The 15,538-nt window shown below is 43.4% G+C and overlaps 1 protein-coding gene across 2 annotated transcripts in view; it reads right to left on the bottom strand.

Annotated features, from left to right (window-relative positions):
• LOC129825215 (clathrin coat assembly protein AP180-like) overlaps positions 1-15,000 on the bottom strand; it is a 53,630-nt gene extending 38,630 nt beyond the window's left edge. The window contains exons 1-2 of one of the 2 annotated variants that reach the window (XM_055885126.1): positions 14,282-15,000; positions 13,888-14,169 (exon numbers count right to left, since the gene is read on the bottom strand). In XM_055885126.1, the coding sequence (XP_055741101.1) occupies positions 13,888-14,017 (130 nt within the window). In that variant the 5' untranslated portion in view covers positions 14,018-14,169; positions 14,282-15,000. The remainder of the gene's footprint in view (positions 1-13,887; positions 14,170-14,281) is intronic. The other variant, XM_055885125.1, reaches the window with a different exon arrangement.
• Positions 15,001-15,538: the final 538 nt, after the last annotated feature.

Here is a 15,538-nt window from a genome sequence, read left to right as displayed (position 1 = left end):
GCCAGAATAACAGCAATGTAGCTGCATTTGTATTTGTTTAAGCTGCTCTCCAGTGACATTTATTTGGACACATCCATAACAATGGGCTAATGAGGCGCGATTTCGCCTGGTATAGAAAATGTGCTCACTCGTCAGGAAACTATTGTTCAGAGGAGCTAGCCAACAACACAGCTAACACAGTCACTTCAAACTGAATCTGGAAAGACTGCAAACTAGTTGACCTTCGTTTAATTTGACCTTTTTTTCAATTGACATGTCTTTGTATATATCTATAAAAATGATGCCAGCTGTTTCATTATTTCAACTGGCTGAGAACGACACGTCCATTACTATTGGACAGCTGGAGATCGAATTGGAATATTGAAAGAATGTTCCAAATGTCAGCGAGACAGACAGCAAGGTTATACAAATCTCTGCTGTTGAAAACAAAATGTTAGTCTAAAAGAAATATGAGATAAAGTCTAGATGCTTTTTTATAGTGGAGATCAAGTTAATGAATTGCCTGGCTGGGATGAGGAGACAGTGGATTGCGCAGTCAGATGGAACAGAGTAAATAGGATTTTAATGTCATAGATTTAGCCGGTAGTAATTTATGGAATAGAAACCAGCTGGAATACGGTTTTAACCTATCAGCATTCAGGATTAGACCCACCCGTTGCATAAAGAGTCATTGAACGCTTGTCAGCTCATATTCTGTTTATACTGTATACTGTTGTTTATGCTCTGTGTATGTATACTGTATTCTCAACATGGCTCGTCCAAATATACTGTACCTGCAAAATTGTGCACCAATATTGCATTTTAAAAGCCTCTTTAAAAAGAAGTGCCCTTTAATATAGACCACATGGAGAATTCAATCAATCAGATTTTTATATATGAATAAAGGCTTGCTAAAAGTGCCAAAATGCCGCATTTTGACATGTCCCTCTGTCAACCTTGTGTCACTTCTAGGAAGATTCCAACCCACTTAATCCCAAAATGTGTCCAAGTTTCACCACAATTGTAAAGCCCTAAATATTTTTGTTGCTTTGACAAAGTAATTTCTGTAGTACAATTTTTTTATTTAACCTCTTGAGATGGAAAAATATTTTTGCAAGTTGAACATGTGCTCTTTATGACAGAATGTTAAAATTTGTTGAAATCAAAAGGTTACATTTCTCCAAAGGCACCAAATTGGTGGAATGACCCAACTACTGTGCTTACCATTTTATTTTCCAAATTATATACTGTCTATACACATCATATATCTATATTATGGATTCTCACACCTGCCTACTCTAATATATCTAATTTGGATGCTTATTTCTTGATGTATTTGTTCTATTATTTTGTTGTTGTGTGTATCTGTATTGTATTTGCGAGACATTCTACTGTACTGCTAGTAACAAACATTTCGTTGCACCTCCTATTACACCTGCAAATCCTTGTAGCGACCAATTAACTTTGATTTGATTAGAAAATGTCATTCCAAGGATATGTATGCTTTTCCCTCAAATGACTATCTGTCATATCACTCTGGAGTCGTTTGTCAACCACTGTGCCTACCCAAAACCCCCCTCTGTCATTAGTATCACCCCCGGAGTCTCTGAGCCTCTCTCCAATCTTTTTCCACAGCAACCGGACTGCCCCTCAAGGGTCAGCAATCATGACACAATGACGAAGGAGAACAAGATCTATATTCTCCAATAGAATGGCTTCACACAAAGACTAGAGGGGTTAGAGGTTTGATGTATCATCACAGTGGCAAATTGATGTCACCGGCAAAGTGTATAGAGTCAATTCCGTGGCCTCCAACTGCTCTTAAACGCTAGTAAAACCAAATGCATGCTTTTCAACCGTTCGCTGCCTGCACCCGCACGCCCGACTAGCATCACCACCCTGGACGGTTCCGACCTAGAATATGTGGACATCTATAAGTACCTAGGTGTCTGGCTAGACTGCAAACTCTCCTTCCAGACTCATATCAAACATCTCCAATCCAAAATCAAATCTAGAGTCGGCTTTCTATTCCGCAACAAAGCCTCCTTCACTCACGCCGCCAAACTTACCCTAGTAAAACTGACTATCCTACCGATCCTCGACTTCGGCGATGTCATCTACAAAATAGCTTCCAATACTCTACTCAGCAAACTGGATGCAGTTTATCACAGTGCCATCCGTTTTGTTACTAAAGCACCTTATACGACCCACCACTGCGACCTGTATGCCCTAGTCGGCTGGCCCTCGCTACATGTTCATCGTCAGACCCACTGGCTCCAGGTCATCTACAAGGCTATGCTAGGTAAAGTGCCGCCTTATCTCAGTTCACTGGTCACGATGGCTACACCCACCCGTAGCACGCGCTCCAGCAGGTGTATCTCACTGATCATCCCTAAAGCCAAAACCTCATTTGGACGCCTTTCCTTCCAGTTCTCTGCTGCCTGCGACTGGAACGAATTGCAAAAATCTCTGAAGTTGGAGACTTTTATCTCCCTCAACAACTTTAAAAATCTGCTATCCGAGCAGCTAACCGATCGCTGCAGCTGTACATAGTCCATCTGTAAACTACCCACCCAATTTACCTACCTCACCCCCCATACTGCTTTTATTTATTTACTTTTCTGCTCTTTTACACACCAGTATCTCTTCTTGCACATGATCATCTGATGATTTATCACTCCAGTGTTAATCTGCTAAATTGTAATTACTCAATTTATTGCCTACCTCATGCCTTTTGCACACATTGTATATAGATTCTCTTTTTTTCTACCATGTTATTGACTTGTTTATTGTTTACTCCATGTGTAACTCTGTGTTGTTGTCTGTTCACACTGCTATGCTTTATCTTGGCCAGGTCACAGTTGCAAATGAGAACTTGTTCTCAACTAGCCTACCTGGTTAAATAAAGGTGAAATAAATAAAATAAAATAAATTTAAAAAATGAGATATACAATGATCTTATTCCATGTCCATGTCCATGTCTAGGCCATTATTTGTGGAATCTGTGTTATGCAAACGCATAAAGGGCAAACTATATGTAATATATATCATATGTAGAGATACCCTTCCATATCATTATCCCTGAGGAGAAGACAAATAATATGCCCTACCAGTGTTTCCCTTAATAAACGTAGGTTAGGCGGAGCCCTTGCCTAAAAATGTTGACCTAATTTAATGTTTGGTGTTTGAAGCCTTGAATTTTGCCTTGAGGGCATAAGCTACTTGGCAAGAAAAGAATATAGGGAGAACATGGTGCCCTATATTCATCTAGTTTGTTGAATGGCCCTGGAAAAGTCAAGAGACAAAGCTATCTATGTCACAACAAAGGGAAGACATCTACAGGTGTAGGATCTTAATTTGACCTATATTGTTAAAGAGAAATAATCCTGCAGCAACAGGATTCGAATGTTTAAACTCAAGTGTTGGTCTTTCATCCCTTATCACCCCCTATTTTGTTAGAAAATCCAACTTTGAGAACTGTTTCAGATGCAATATGTTAGCCATCCCTCCTGATCAGTGTCTTTTAGCTAGCACTAAAACAAACGTAAAGTACCAATGGGACATTCAAAACTGTAATATCTAATATCTCTAACATCTGGCTGGTTATACGCTGTATCAGAAGGACAGCACATTTTTGTAAATAACAGCTGGTGTACGATATCTAAGGAAGTCTTGAGGTTTTGCCCCGCCTAAGGTAGAGTATCTCATGATAAGCTGTAGACCACAGTATCTACCTAGAGAGTTTTCCTCTGTATTTTTTGTAGCTGTCTACATACCACCACAGACTGATGCTGGCACTAAGACCACACTGAATGAGCTGTATTCCGCCATAAGCAAGTAGGAAAACGCTCACCCAGAGGCAGCACTCCTTGTAGCCGTGGACTATAATGCAGGAAAACTTGAACTCGTCTTACTAAATTTCTATCAGCATGCTAAATGTGCTACCAGAGGGAAAGAAATACTCTGGACCACCTTCACTCCACACACAGAGACGCATACAAAGCTCTCCCTCACCGTCCATTTTGCAAATCTGCCCATAATTCTATTCTCCTGATTCCTGCTTACAAGCAAAATTAAAGCAGGAAGCACCAGTGACTCGATCAATAGAAACAGTGGTCTGATGAAGCAGATGCTAAGCTACAGGACTGTTATAATAGCACAGACTGGAATATGTTCTGGGATTCCTCCGACGGCATTGAGGAGTACACCACCTCAGTCATTGGCTTCATAAATAAGTGCATCGATGACATCGTCCCCACAGTGACTGTACGTACATACCCCAACCAGAAGCCATGGATTACAGGCAACATTCGCACTTAGCTAAAGGGTAGAGCTGCCGCGTTCAAGGTGCTGGACTCTAAAACGTATTTCTTATAACCCGGAAGCTTATAAGAAATCCTGCTATGCCCTGCGACGAACCATCAAACAGGCAAAGTGTCAATACAGGACAAAGATCGAATCCTACTACACCGGCTCTGACGCTCGACAGATGTGGCAGGGCATGCAAATCATTACAGACTACAAAGGGAAGCACAGCCGATAGCTGCCCAGTGACACAAGCGTACCAGATGAGCGAAACTACTTCTATGCTCGCTTTGAGGCAAATAACACTGAAACATGCATGAGCGCACCAGCTGTTCCGGAAGACTGTGCGATCACGCTCTCCGCAGCCGATGTGAGTAAGACCTTTAAACAGGTCAACATTCACAAAGGCGCAGGGACAGACGGATTACCAGGACATGTACTGCGAGCATGCGCTGACCAACTGGCAAGTGTCTTCACTAACATTTTCAACCTCTCCCTGTCCGAGTCTGTAATACCAACATGTTTTAAGCAGACCACCATAGTCCCTGTGCCCAAGATTACGAAGGTAACCTGTATAAATGACTACCGACCAATAGCACTCATGTCTGTAGCCATGAACTCACATCCACAAGGAGATAGCCAGCCTGCCAGCTTAGTGGAGTCTGCCACTAGCACAGTCAGTGTAGTCAGCTCAGCTATCCCCATTGAGACCGTCTCTGTGCTTCGATCTAGGTTCGGCAAAACTAAACATGGTGGTGTTCGCCTTAGCAATCTCACTGGAATAAAGACCTCCTCCATTCCTGTAATTATTAACTCACATCTCAAAATAGGGCTACTTAATGTTAGATCCCTCATGTTCAAGGCAGTTATAGTCAATGAACTAATCACTGATCATAATCTTGATGTGAGTGGCCTGACTGAAAGATGGCTTAAGCCTGATGAATTTACTGTGTTAAATGACACCTCACTTCCTGGTTACACTAGTGACCATATCCCCCGTGCATCCTTCAAAAGCGGAGGTGTTGCTAACATTTACAATAGCAAATTTCAATTTACAAAAAAAACGACTGCGTTTTTGTCTTTTGAGCTTCTAGTTATGAAATCTATGCAGCCTACTCAATCACTTTTTATAGCTACTGTTTACAGGCCTCCTGGGCCTTATACAGCATTCCTCACTGAGTTCCCTGAATTCCTATCGGACCTTGTAGTCATGGCAGATAATATTCACATTTTTGGTGACTTTAATATTCACAGTGAAAAGTTCACAGACCCACTCCAAAAGGCTTTCGGAGCCATCATCAACTCAGTGGGTTTTGTCCAACATGTCTCCGGACCTACTCACTGCCACAGTCTGGACCTAGTTTTGTCCCGTGGAATAAATGTTGTGAATATTCATGTTTTTCCTCATAATCCTGGACTATCGGAACCACCATTTCATTACGTTTTGCAATCGCAACAAATAATCTGCTCAGACCCCAACCAAGGATCATCAAAAGCCGTGGTATAAATTATCAGACAACCCAAAGATTCCTAGATGCCCTTCCAGACTCCCTCCAACTACCCAAGGACGTCAGAATACAAACATCAGTTAACCACCTAACTGAGGAACTCAATTTAACCTTGCGCAATACCCTAGATGCAGTCGGACCCTAAAAACAAAAAACATTTGTCGTAAGAAACTAGCTCCCTGGTATACAAAAAATACCCAAGCTCTAAAGCAAGCTTCCAGAAAATTGGAACGGAAATGACGCTACACCAAACTGGAAGTATTCCAACTAGCTTGGAAAGACAGTACCGTGCAGTATCGAAGAGCCCTCACTGCTGCTTGATCATCCTAGTTATCCAACTTAATTGAGGAAAATAAGAACAATCCAAAATGTATTTTTGATACTGTCGCAAAGCTAACTAAAAAGCAGCATTCCCCAAGAGAGGATGGCTTTCACTTCAGCAGTGATAAATGCATTAACTTCTTTGACAAAGAGATCATTAGAAAGCAAATTTCGGACTCCTCTTTAAATCTGCGTGTTCCTCCAAAGCTCAGTTGTCCTGAGTTTGCACAACTCTGCCAGGACCTAGGATCAAGGGAGACACTCACGTTTTTTAATACTATATCTCTTGGCACATTGATGAAAATAATGATGGCCTCTAAATCTTCAAGCTGCACACTGGACCCTATTCCAACTAAACTACTGAAAGAGCTGCTTCCTGTGCTTTGCCCTCCTATGTTGAACATAATACACGTCTCACTATCCACCAGATGTGTACCAAACTCACTAAAAGTGGCAGTAATAAAGCCTCTCTTGAAAAAGCCTAACCTTGACCCAGAAAATATAAAAAACGATTGGCCTATATCGAATCTCCCATTCCACTCAAAACATTTTGAAAAAGCTGTTGCGCAGCAACTCACTGCCTTCCTGAAGACAAACAATGCAAACAAAATGCTTCAGTCTGGTTTTAGACCCCATCACAGCACTGAGACTGAAGGTGGTAAATGACCTTTTAATGGTGTCAGACCAAGGCTCTGCATCTGTCCTTGTGCTCCTAGACCTTAGTACTGCTTTTGATACCATTGATCACCACATTATTTTGGAGAGATTGGAAACCGAAATTGGTCGACACAGACAAGTTCTGGTCTGGTTTAGATCTTATCTGTCGGAAAGATATCAGTTTGTCTCTGTGGATGGTTTGTCCTCTGACAAATCAACTGTAAATTTCGGTGTTCCTCAAGGCTCCGTTTTAAGATTACTATTGTTTTCACTATATATATTTTACCTCTTGGGGATGTCATTCGAAAACATAATGTTAACTTTCACTGCTATGTGGATGACAGACAGCTGTACATTTCAATGAAACATGGTGAAGCACAAAAATTGCCCTCCCTGGAAGCCTGTGTGTCAGACATAAGGAAGTGGATTGCGGCAAATGTTCTATTTTTAAACTCGGACAAAACAGAGACGCTAGCTCTAGGTCCCAAGAAACAAAGTGATCGTCTGTTGAATCTGACAACTAATCTTGGTAGTTGTACAGTTGTCACACAAAAAAACTGTGAAGGACCTCTGCGTTACTCTAGACCCTGATCTCGCTTTTGACGATCATATCAAGACTGTTTCAAGGACAGCTTTTTTCCATCTACATAACATTGCAAAAATCAGAAACATCCTGTCCAAAAATGAGGCAGAAAAATTTATCCATGCTTTTGTCACTTCTAGGTTAGACTACTGCAATGCTCTACTTTCCGGCTACCCGGATAAAGCACTAAAACAACTTCAATTAGTGCTAAACACGGCTGCTAGAATCTTGACTATAACCAAAAAATTTGATCATATTACTCCAGTGCTAGCCTCTCTACACTGGATTCCTGTTAAGGCAAGGGCTGATTTCAAGGTTTTACTGCTAACCTACAAAGCATTACATGAGCTTGCTCCTACCGATCTTTCCGATTTGGTCCTGCCATAAATACCTACACGTACACTACGGTCCCAAGACGCAGGCCTCCGTACTGTCCCTACAATTTCTAAGCGAACATCTGGAGGCAGGGCTTTCTCCTATAGAGCTCAATTTTTATGGAATGGTCTGCCTATCCATGTAAGAGACGTAGACTCGGTCTCGACCTTTAAGTCTTCATTGAAGACTCATCTCTTCAGTAGGTCCTATGATTGAGTGTAGTCTGTCCCAGGAGTGTGAAGGTGAACAGAAAGGCACTGGCACAGCAAACCGCCCTTGCTGTCTCTGCCTGGCCTGTTCCCCTCTCTCCACTGGGATTCTCTGCCTCAAACCCTATTACAGGGGCTGAGTCACAAGCTTACTTGTGCTCTTTCATGCCGTCCCTAGGAGGGGTGCGTCACTTGAGTCACTGACGTGATCTTCCTTTCCGGGTTGGCGCCCCCCCTTGGGTTGTGCCGTGGGGGAGATCTTCGTGGGCAAAACTCCGCCTTGTCTCAGGATGGTAAATTGGTGGTTGAAGATATCCCTCTAGTGGTGTGGGGGCTGTGCTTTGGCAAAGTGGGTGGGGTTATATCCTGCCTATTTGGCCATGTCCGGGGGTATCGTCGGCCGGGGCCACAGTGTCTCCAGACCACTCCTCTCTCTCTCCCGGCCTTTCTAGGGAGTTTTTCCAAGCCACCGTGCTTCTATACCTGCATTGCTTGCTATTTGGGGTTTTAGGCTGAGTTTCTGTACAGCACTTTGTGACATCAGCTGATTGATTGATTGAGTGAGTGGGTGATTGATTGATTGATGGATGAAGTGCTTTGAAAAGCTGGTCATGGCTCACATCAACACTATTATCCCAGAAACCCTAGACCCACTCCACTTTGCATGCCGCCATAACAGATCCACAGATGAAGCAATCTCTATTGCACTCCACACTGCCCTTTCCCACCTGGACAAAAGGAACACCCAGAGGTGTGGACTCGAGTCACACAAATATGATGACTTGCAACTCGACTTTAACACCAATGACTGGTGACTTAACTTGGACTTGAGCCTTTTGACTCGAACTGACTTGATACCCTCCCCAAGCCCAAATATAAAAAATGATGCTATTTAAAAAAGTGTGCAGCCCATCAACTCTTAATTTAACGGATTACAGTTTGAATCGGACAGCATCCAATCAAATTGTGCCAGCTGACAAAAAGTTGCGCATGGCAGTGGAGAGGAACGTAAGCGGGTGAATTCAGATGAAGCCCTTGGAAAGATGATACCAAATATTATTATTTTCGGATATAAAGACTACGATGCATCAACAAAAAACGGATGCAACTTGCAAAACATGTGGGAAGAAAATGACAGACGGAGGCGCAACAACTTCCAACTTTGTTCGACTTTTGAAGCTGCACAAAGACCGGTAAGTTCTAATATATAGCCGACAGCTATATCATTCATAACTTTGCAAGTGTACCATGTTGGCTAACGTAATGTTAAATCAATGAGCCTCCACACAGTCAGTCAGTGCGGGAACGTGATCATTGCACCCAAGATTGAGCTACGACTGGCTAGGCAGTTGGTAGCCTAAATCCTGCCTGATGTTACTGCTGTTCCTAAAGCCATTGACATATGGAAGCCTACTGTAACCACAAACACAATGTGTGTGTTAAGGTTGGGTGATTGTGTACATCTCAGCGTTCAACGCCATAGTGCACTCAAAGCTCATCAATAAGCTAGCGACCTTGGGACTAAACTCATCCCTCTGCAACTGTGTCCTGGACTTCCTGATGGGCTGTCCCCAGGTAGGTAACAACACATCTGCCACGCTGATCCTCAACACAGGGGCCCCTCAGGGGTGCGTGCTCAGTCCCCTCCTGTACTCCCTGTTCACTCATGACTGCACGGTCAGGGACGACTCCAACACCATCATTAAGTTTGTCGATGACACAACAGTGGTAGGCCTGATCACTGACAACGACGACACAGCCTATGGGGAGGAGATCCGAGACCTGGCCGTGTGGTGCCAGGATAACTACTTCTCCCTCAACGTGATCAAGAGAAAGGAGATGATTGTGGACTACAGGAAAAAGAGGATGGGGGTGTAGTGGAGCAGGTTGAGAGCTTCAAATTCCTTGGTGTCCACATCATCAACAAACTAACATGGTTCAAGCACACCAAGACAGTTGTGAAGAGGGCACGACAAAACCTATTCCCCCTCAGGAGACTGAAAAGATTTGTCTTGGGTCCTCACATCCTCAAAAGGTTCTACAGCTGCACCATCAAGAGCATCCTGACTGGTTGCATCATCGCCTGGTATGGCAACTGCTCAGCCTCCAAATGCAAGGCACTACAGAGGGTAGTGCGTATGGTCCAGTACATCCCTGTGGCCAATCTTCCTGCCATCCAGGACCTCTATAGCAGGCGGTGTCAGAGGAAGGCCCTAAAAATTGACAAAGACTCCAGCCACTCTAGTCATAGACTGATCTCTCTGCTACTGCACGGCAAGCGGTGCCAAGTCTAGGTCCAAGAGGCTTCTAAACAGCTTCTACCCCCAAGCCATAAGACTCCTGAACATCTAATCAAATGGCTACCCAGACTATTTGCATTGCCCCCGCCCCCCCTTTACATTCCTCCTACTCTCTGTTGTTATCATCTATGCATAGTCACTTCAATAACTCTACCTACATGTACATATTACCTCAACTAACCAGTGCCCCCGCACATTGACTCTGTACCGCTTTGTGACATCAAATGGACTTTGGTGGTCAAGATGTGTTGGTATCTGTAATGATTGCGGTAAAGCCATGACAGGGAGACATAGTGGAGTGGTAATGCGCGTGCAAGCAGCTGCTCATTACTTCAGACGCCACTTGGGTACACTGCAGCATCCACCGAGAGGCTCTTGCTGCCAAGGGAATGCCTGACAGCTTGAAAGACGTTTAGTAAGGCCCCTGAACTCTCGTGTATTTTCGGCACTATGCAATGATATGGGCAGCGACCATGTAACGCTTTTACAACATACAGAAGCGCGCTGGTTATCAAGGGGAAAAGTATTGACATATTTTTTATGAATTGAGTGACGAGCTTAAAATCTTCCCTACTGACAATAATTTTCACTTGTCTGGCCGCTTGCATGATGACGAGTCTCTCACAAGACTAGCCTATCTGGGTGATGTTTTTTGCCCTACAAAAAGTAATAAAAGTTAGCTAGTATGGGCAGGCACAATAATGAGAGAGAGAGAGGAGGAGTAGATTAGATAAAATAACTACTCGGGCACCTCAAGTCATAGAAGAATTGTAAGAAAGTAATCCAAAGGGGATTAATAGCAATCTTGCATTGTAAAACACAAACGTGATCGTGAAGAAAAGACAGTATGTCACACCATATCGCCTTTTATAGTGACATGTCACATGGGTACAGTAAGGGTGTGGCGTGACTGTAAACATCTTTGATATTAAGCATCTTAATCACATCACGTGAAGGGGAACCAATTCCCATAGTTCGTTTGGCGACCCGTTGTGTCAATCAATTGAGACGATCAGACAACACTTGTATCCAAACTGCAACTTGTCAATATTCCAAAACCCTTTTGCAAGCGTCATGTGTCCCCACGACCTGTTTTGTAACATGAGGCCCTATGAAACACAGACAGACACACACTCTGGTAATAGATAGTGATAAAGTTGTGAAAAAAACTAAGCGGCACCAAAGCCACTAGTCGCCACTCGCCAGTGACTTAATAAGCTGATTGTGGCCTGGCTGCTCATTGTGCCTGCTAGCTACTGCTTGATAGCTTAATTGACAAACACAGAGTTGGAACTTAGCTAGCTAGCAAATTATTTTGTACACTGATAAACAGTGTGTAGCTTGCGCTTTATTTACGATAGTTTGACAGCTTGCAGATGATGAAGTTGTCGACATGTTATTGTTCTCAGAAATCAGTCCTGAGCGAGAAGCCAGACTTTCCTAACTCCATAGACTGTTTTCAGGGCACTGACTAGTTTTTCATGCACGTTTTATTTTGTTATTTTTTGTTGTACTTTTTACCCCTTTTTAATGATATCCAATTGTTAGTTACAGTTTTGTCCCATCGCTGCAACTCCCGTACAGACTCAGAGAGACGAAGGTCGAGAGCCATGCGTTCTCCAAAAGACGACCCTGCTAAGTCGCACTGCTTCTTGACACACTGCCCGCTTAACCCGGAAGCCAGCCGCACCAATCTGTCGGAGGAAACACTGTACAACTGGTGACGGAAGTCAGCGTGCATACGCCCGGCCCGCCACAGGAGACTCTAGAGCACGATGGGACAAGGACATCCCGGCCAGCCAAACCCTCCCCTAACCCAGACGACGCTGGGCCAATTGTGTGCCGCCTCATGGGTCTCACAGTCGTGGCCGGCTGCAACACAGCCTGGGATCGAACTCGGGTCTGTAGTAATGCCTCTAGCACTGCGATGCAGTGCCTTTGACTGCTGTGCCACTCGGGAGGCCTCATGCTAATTTTACTTGAGAAATACTGCACCAAACAGCTTAGCTATGTACAATTGCATGACTAAGACTTCCTCTGCAAAAACGTCTAAATTAATTAAAGATTTCTTAATTTATCTTAGATTAATTGTGACTATTTTAAGGAAGTGACTATTTTGAGGAAGTGGCCATGTAGTTGCTACAGTGCCAAGGTACGATATGTGAACATAACACACCCACATCAAACCACACTTCCCAAGACAACTCTCGTTTTTGGCATCAGTCATGGCAGCTAGCATTTCTTAATGAGCAATCTTCAAAACAAGGACAAATCAGGAAATACATTGCAGGAAAGTTCTCCTGTAACAGGGTGATCAAATGAAGATCCTATAACTGTACAGTAAACATTAAAATATATTTTGTTGGCTAAAGAGCTCAGGTCTTTCCCTTGAAAAGGGTTCTGTGAATTGTCTCTCTCTGTCTGCTATGCTAAACTAATCCCTAGCAGTCTCCTGCCTACTCTACCATTAGCATTGCCACCTTAGGCTGTGTAAATAATGCAGGCCAGACATTGGCTGATTAATGCATTATTCAGTGGAGAGCGGGATCATACAGTACAAGGCATGAGTCCTGCTAGACCTAGCCTAAGACTAGGCCAGCTACCTGACCACACACACATAGACAGGTGGAACACCACCCATCCACGCAACGGAGGATGACTGGTTTAGTCTGACTCAGGCTGCAAGGCCGAATGACAGTGATTGATAATGTCTTGTCATGAGGCAGACCCTGTGTCTTTTTAGAAACAGATCTGTTTGGTATGAAGTTGCAATTCTGTGGTGATGCAGGAAAAATTGGCTACTGGTTAATAAGCCAACTTGGATGTAAAGGCCTATCTACCTATAGTCGGGCTACATATATCTGTTTTCTAGTTGTTGCCCGTGCATTGTCAGTTGATGTACGGCATAGTGTGTAGGCTATACCTGTGAAACCAAGTAAGGGAGCTCTTTAGCTAATCAATAACAAAACTAGCAGACACTGCAGCCCGTGAAGACTTGAAGACATGCGCTCCTGCCATATGGATCTGTTAAGGGAAGTTTGGGAGGGGCAGTGTGCAAGGGCAAGTGAACAAGAGCATTGTGTATTATAACTATCGGCCTCTGTGTGTGTCAGCCTGTCTTGAATTATGACCACCTCTCTCTCCAATCACTAGGGCTGCACATGTAAGATGACTAGGGGTCACCATTGGGGTCATCTCCATGGAAACATCAATTAATGTTACCACTCTGCCCACATGCTGGGCAGGAACAAAGAAATGTAATGCATTGGTTGAAGACTTGCTTAACATCTCAAGTGACATTCTAATGAATGTCAAACAAATTGTCCACAGATATCTAATACAAATGATGCAGTTTACAGTGACATGTGTTCTACACTTGATATTGCCTGTGTGTGTGTGTGTGTGTGTGTGTGTGTGTGTGTGTGTGTGTGTGTGTGTGTGTGTGTGTGTGTGTGTGTGTGTGTGTGTGTGTGTGTGTGTGTGTGTGTGTGTGTGTGTGTGTGTGTGTGTGTGTGTGTGTGTGTATGTGTGTGTGTGTGTTTCTGTGTGTTCTGAATAAACAATTGTCTATCCCGATCAAGTTGGAGAGTAGGCCTAAAGAACATAATATCAATATATGCGCAAAAGGGTGGGGATGGGAGTGCTCTTACATTCCAGGTGCTTTTTCTTGGGCGCCATCACCTCATGAGTGGTGGCTTTGCAGACGGCGCGAGATACCTCTGATCCCGTTAACTGGTACTGCGCAGCGGCAATACGATCCGTGAGCGTCTGCCCCGACATTTTCTCCCCGTGTAGTCGACCACCTCAAGAACTTATTTCACTAATGAGAAAAAAAAATATGAAAAGGCGGTCTTCCTACAGGAATACGGGTATCAACGATGCCAGTGCAGTGCGGTCCTCTCCAAATCCCTCACGGATAGGCCTGTGACCTTCTGGATGGGTAACACATTTTCAAAATTAGCTCAAGTAAATAAATAAAGACACAATTTGAAATTAAATCATTAGGTCACGTTTATATGTGTGTTCTGACATGGTTAGACTTACGCAAGATTGCTCTCTTCCCTTGCCTTGTGTCCCGTTATAACGTCCAGTTCAGCACCTTGGATAACGCCACTCTTACGTAACACTACGCTGGCAATATAATATATTTCCTCGCACCACAGCAATAAAGCAATAGGCCTAACAAAGAAACAATCAGGAGATCGAAAACGTTGCAACCGCGCAGCGCTTCTTGTCCTCGGAATGAATGGATTTGGCCAAATGTCCAAACTTCATCAAAAATCCACAGAATATTCCCTTATCCTTTTTGCAGGAACATCGGATTGACGGTCAAGTGTTTCCACTCCCCACGACGCACGCAAAACGGTAAAAAAAAAAGAGGTAAATGCACGGGTAGGATGTAGAGCTTTTTGTAGTATTGACGCACAGTGTCCTTGTCGGCTCGTGGGTTAAAATATTCCTACCGGATCTTTTTTTCTGATCAGGAATGTCTGATAGGCGCGTTGCCCTTCTCTCTTTGTCTACAGCAGATGCGCCTCTTCCCCTGTGGCATTAGCAAACACTGACCGGCGCACCAATCCAAGAACGCGGAATAGGCTACTATATGAAGATGGAGATGTTGGAAATAACTGTGTATTTAATTCACTCGTTCGTTTATTTATTTAGAGTGTCTATCTGTCTGCCTTTCTATCCTCTCTTCCCTCAATGCAGTTAGTGTTAGGCCAGGGTCAGGTGACGCTTTATTAACAAACCGACACACGCCCACGTCTACCACGCTCACGGTCGTGCGTTCTTAAAGGGGAGTATTCCTGTAGGCCTACAGTATAGAACTCATATTGCTAATATGACAAAGGGTTAATTTACGAGTGTGCACTGCTGCAAGGGTGCACAATATTAGAAGCCAGGTTCGAACACACTGCGCAAAGGGATTAGCCTATATTTTCCAAATGGCAGGTGCCCTCATGACGGTCCTTTCTCAATTAAACTACTCTCTCAATCATTACTGTAGCCTTGCCTGGTCGTTGACATTTTACCGCACACTGTAGCCTATAAAGCCATATAATTACCATAATTGTATTGCCTAGACCCCTTATAAATAACGTAGCGTTATCTGCCGTTTGTTGCAAAGGCTATACAGAGCAATATCATATAATAGACAATAACTGCATTTTATTAAAGACACATTTATTCTAGGCATTTTATTACGTGTGTTCTGTACATTTTATACATACAGCATTTATTTGTCTTGGGTGGGAAAAAAACATCGGAAAAACAAACCCACTAATTGTTCCACTAATTGTT

Source organism: Salvelinus fontinalis, chromosome 27 (assembly GCF_029448725.1).
Source record: "Salvelinus fontinalis isolate EN_2023a chromosome 27, ASM2944872v1, whole genome shotgun sequence".
NCBI classification, from domain to species: Eukaryota; Metazoa; Chordata; class Actinopteri; order Salmoniformes; family Salmonidae; genus Salvelinus; species Salvelinus fontinalis.
The sequence above is the reverse complement of the archived record's forward strand: the minus strand, read 5'-3'. Positions and strand labels throughout refer to the sequence as shown.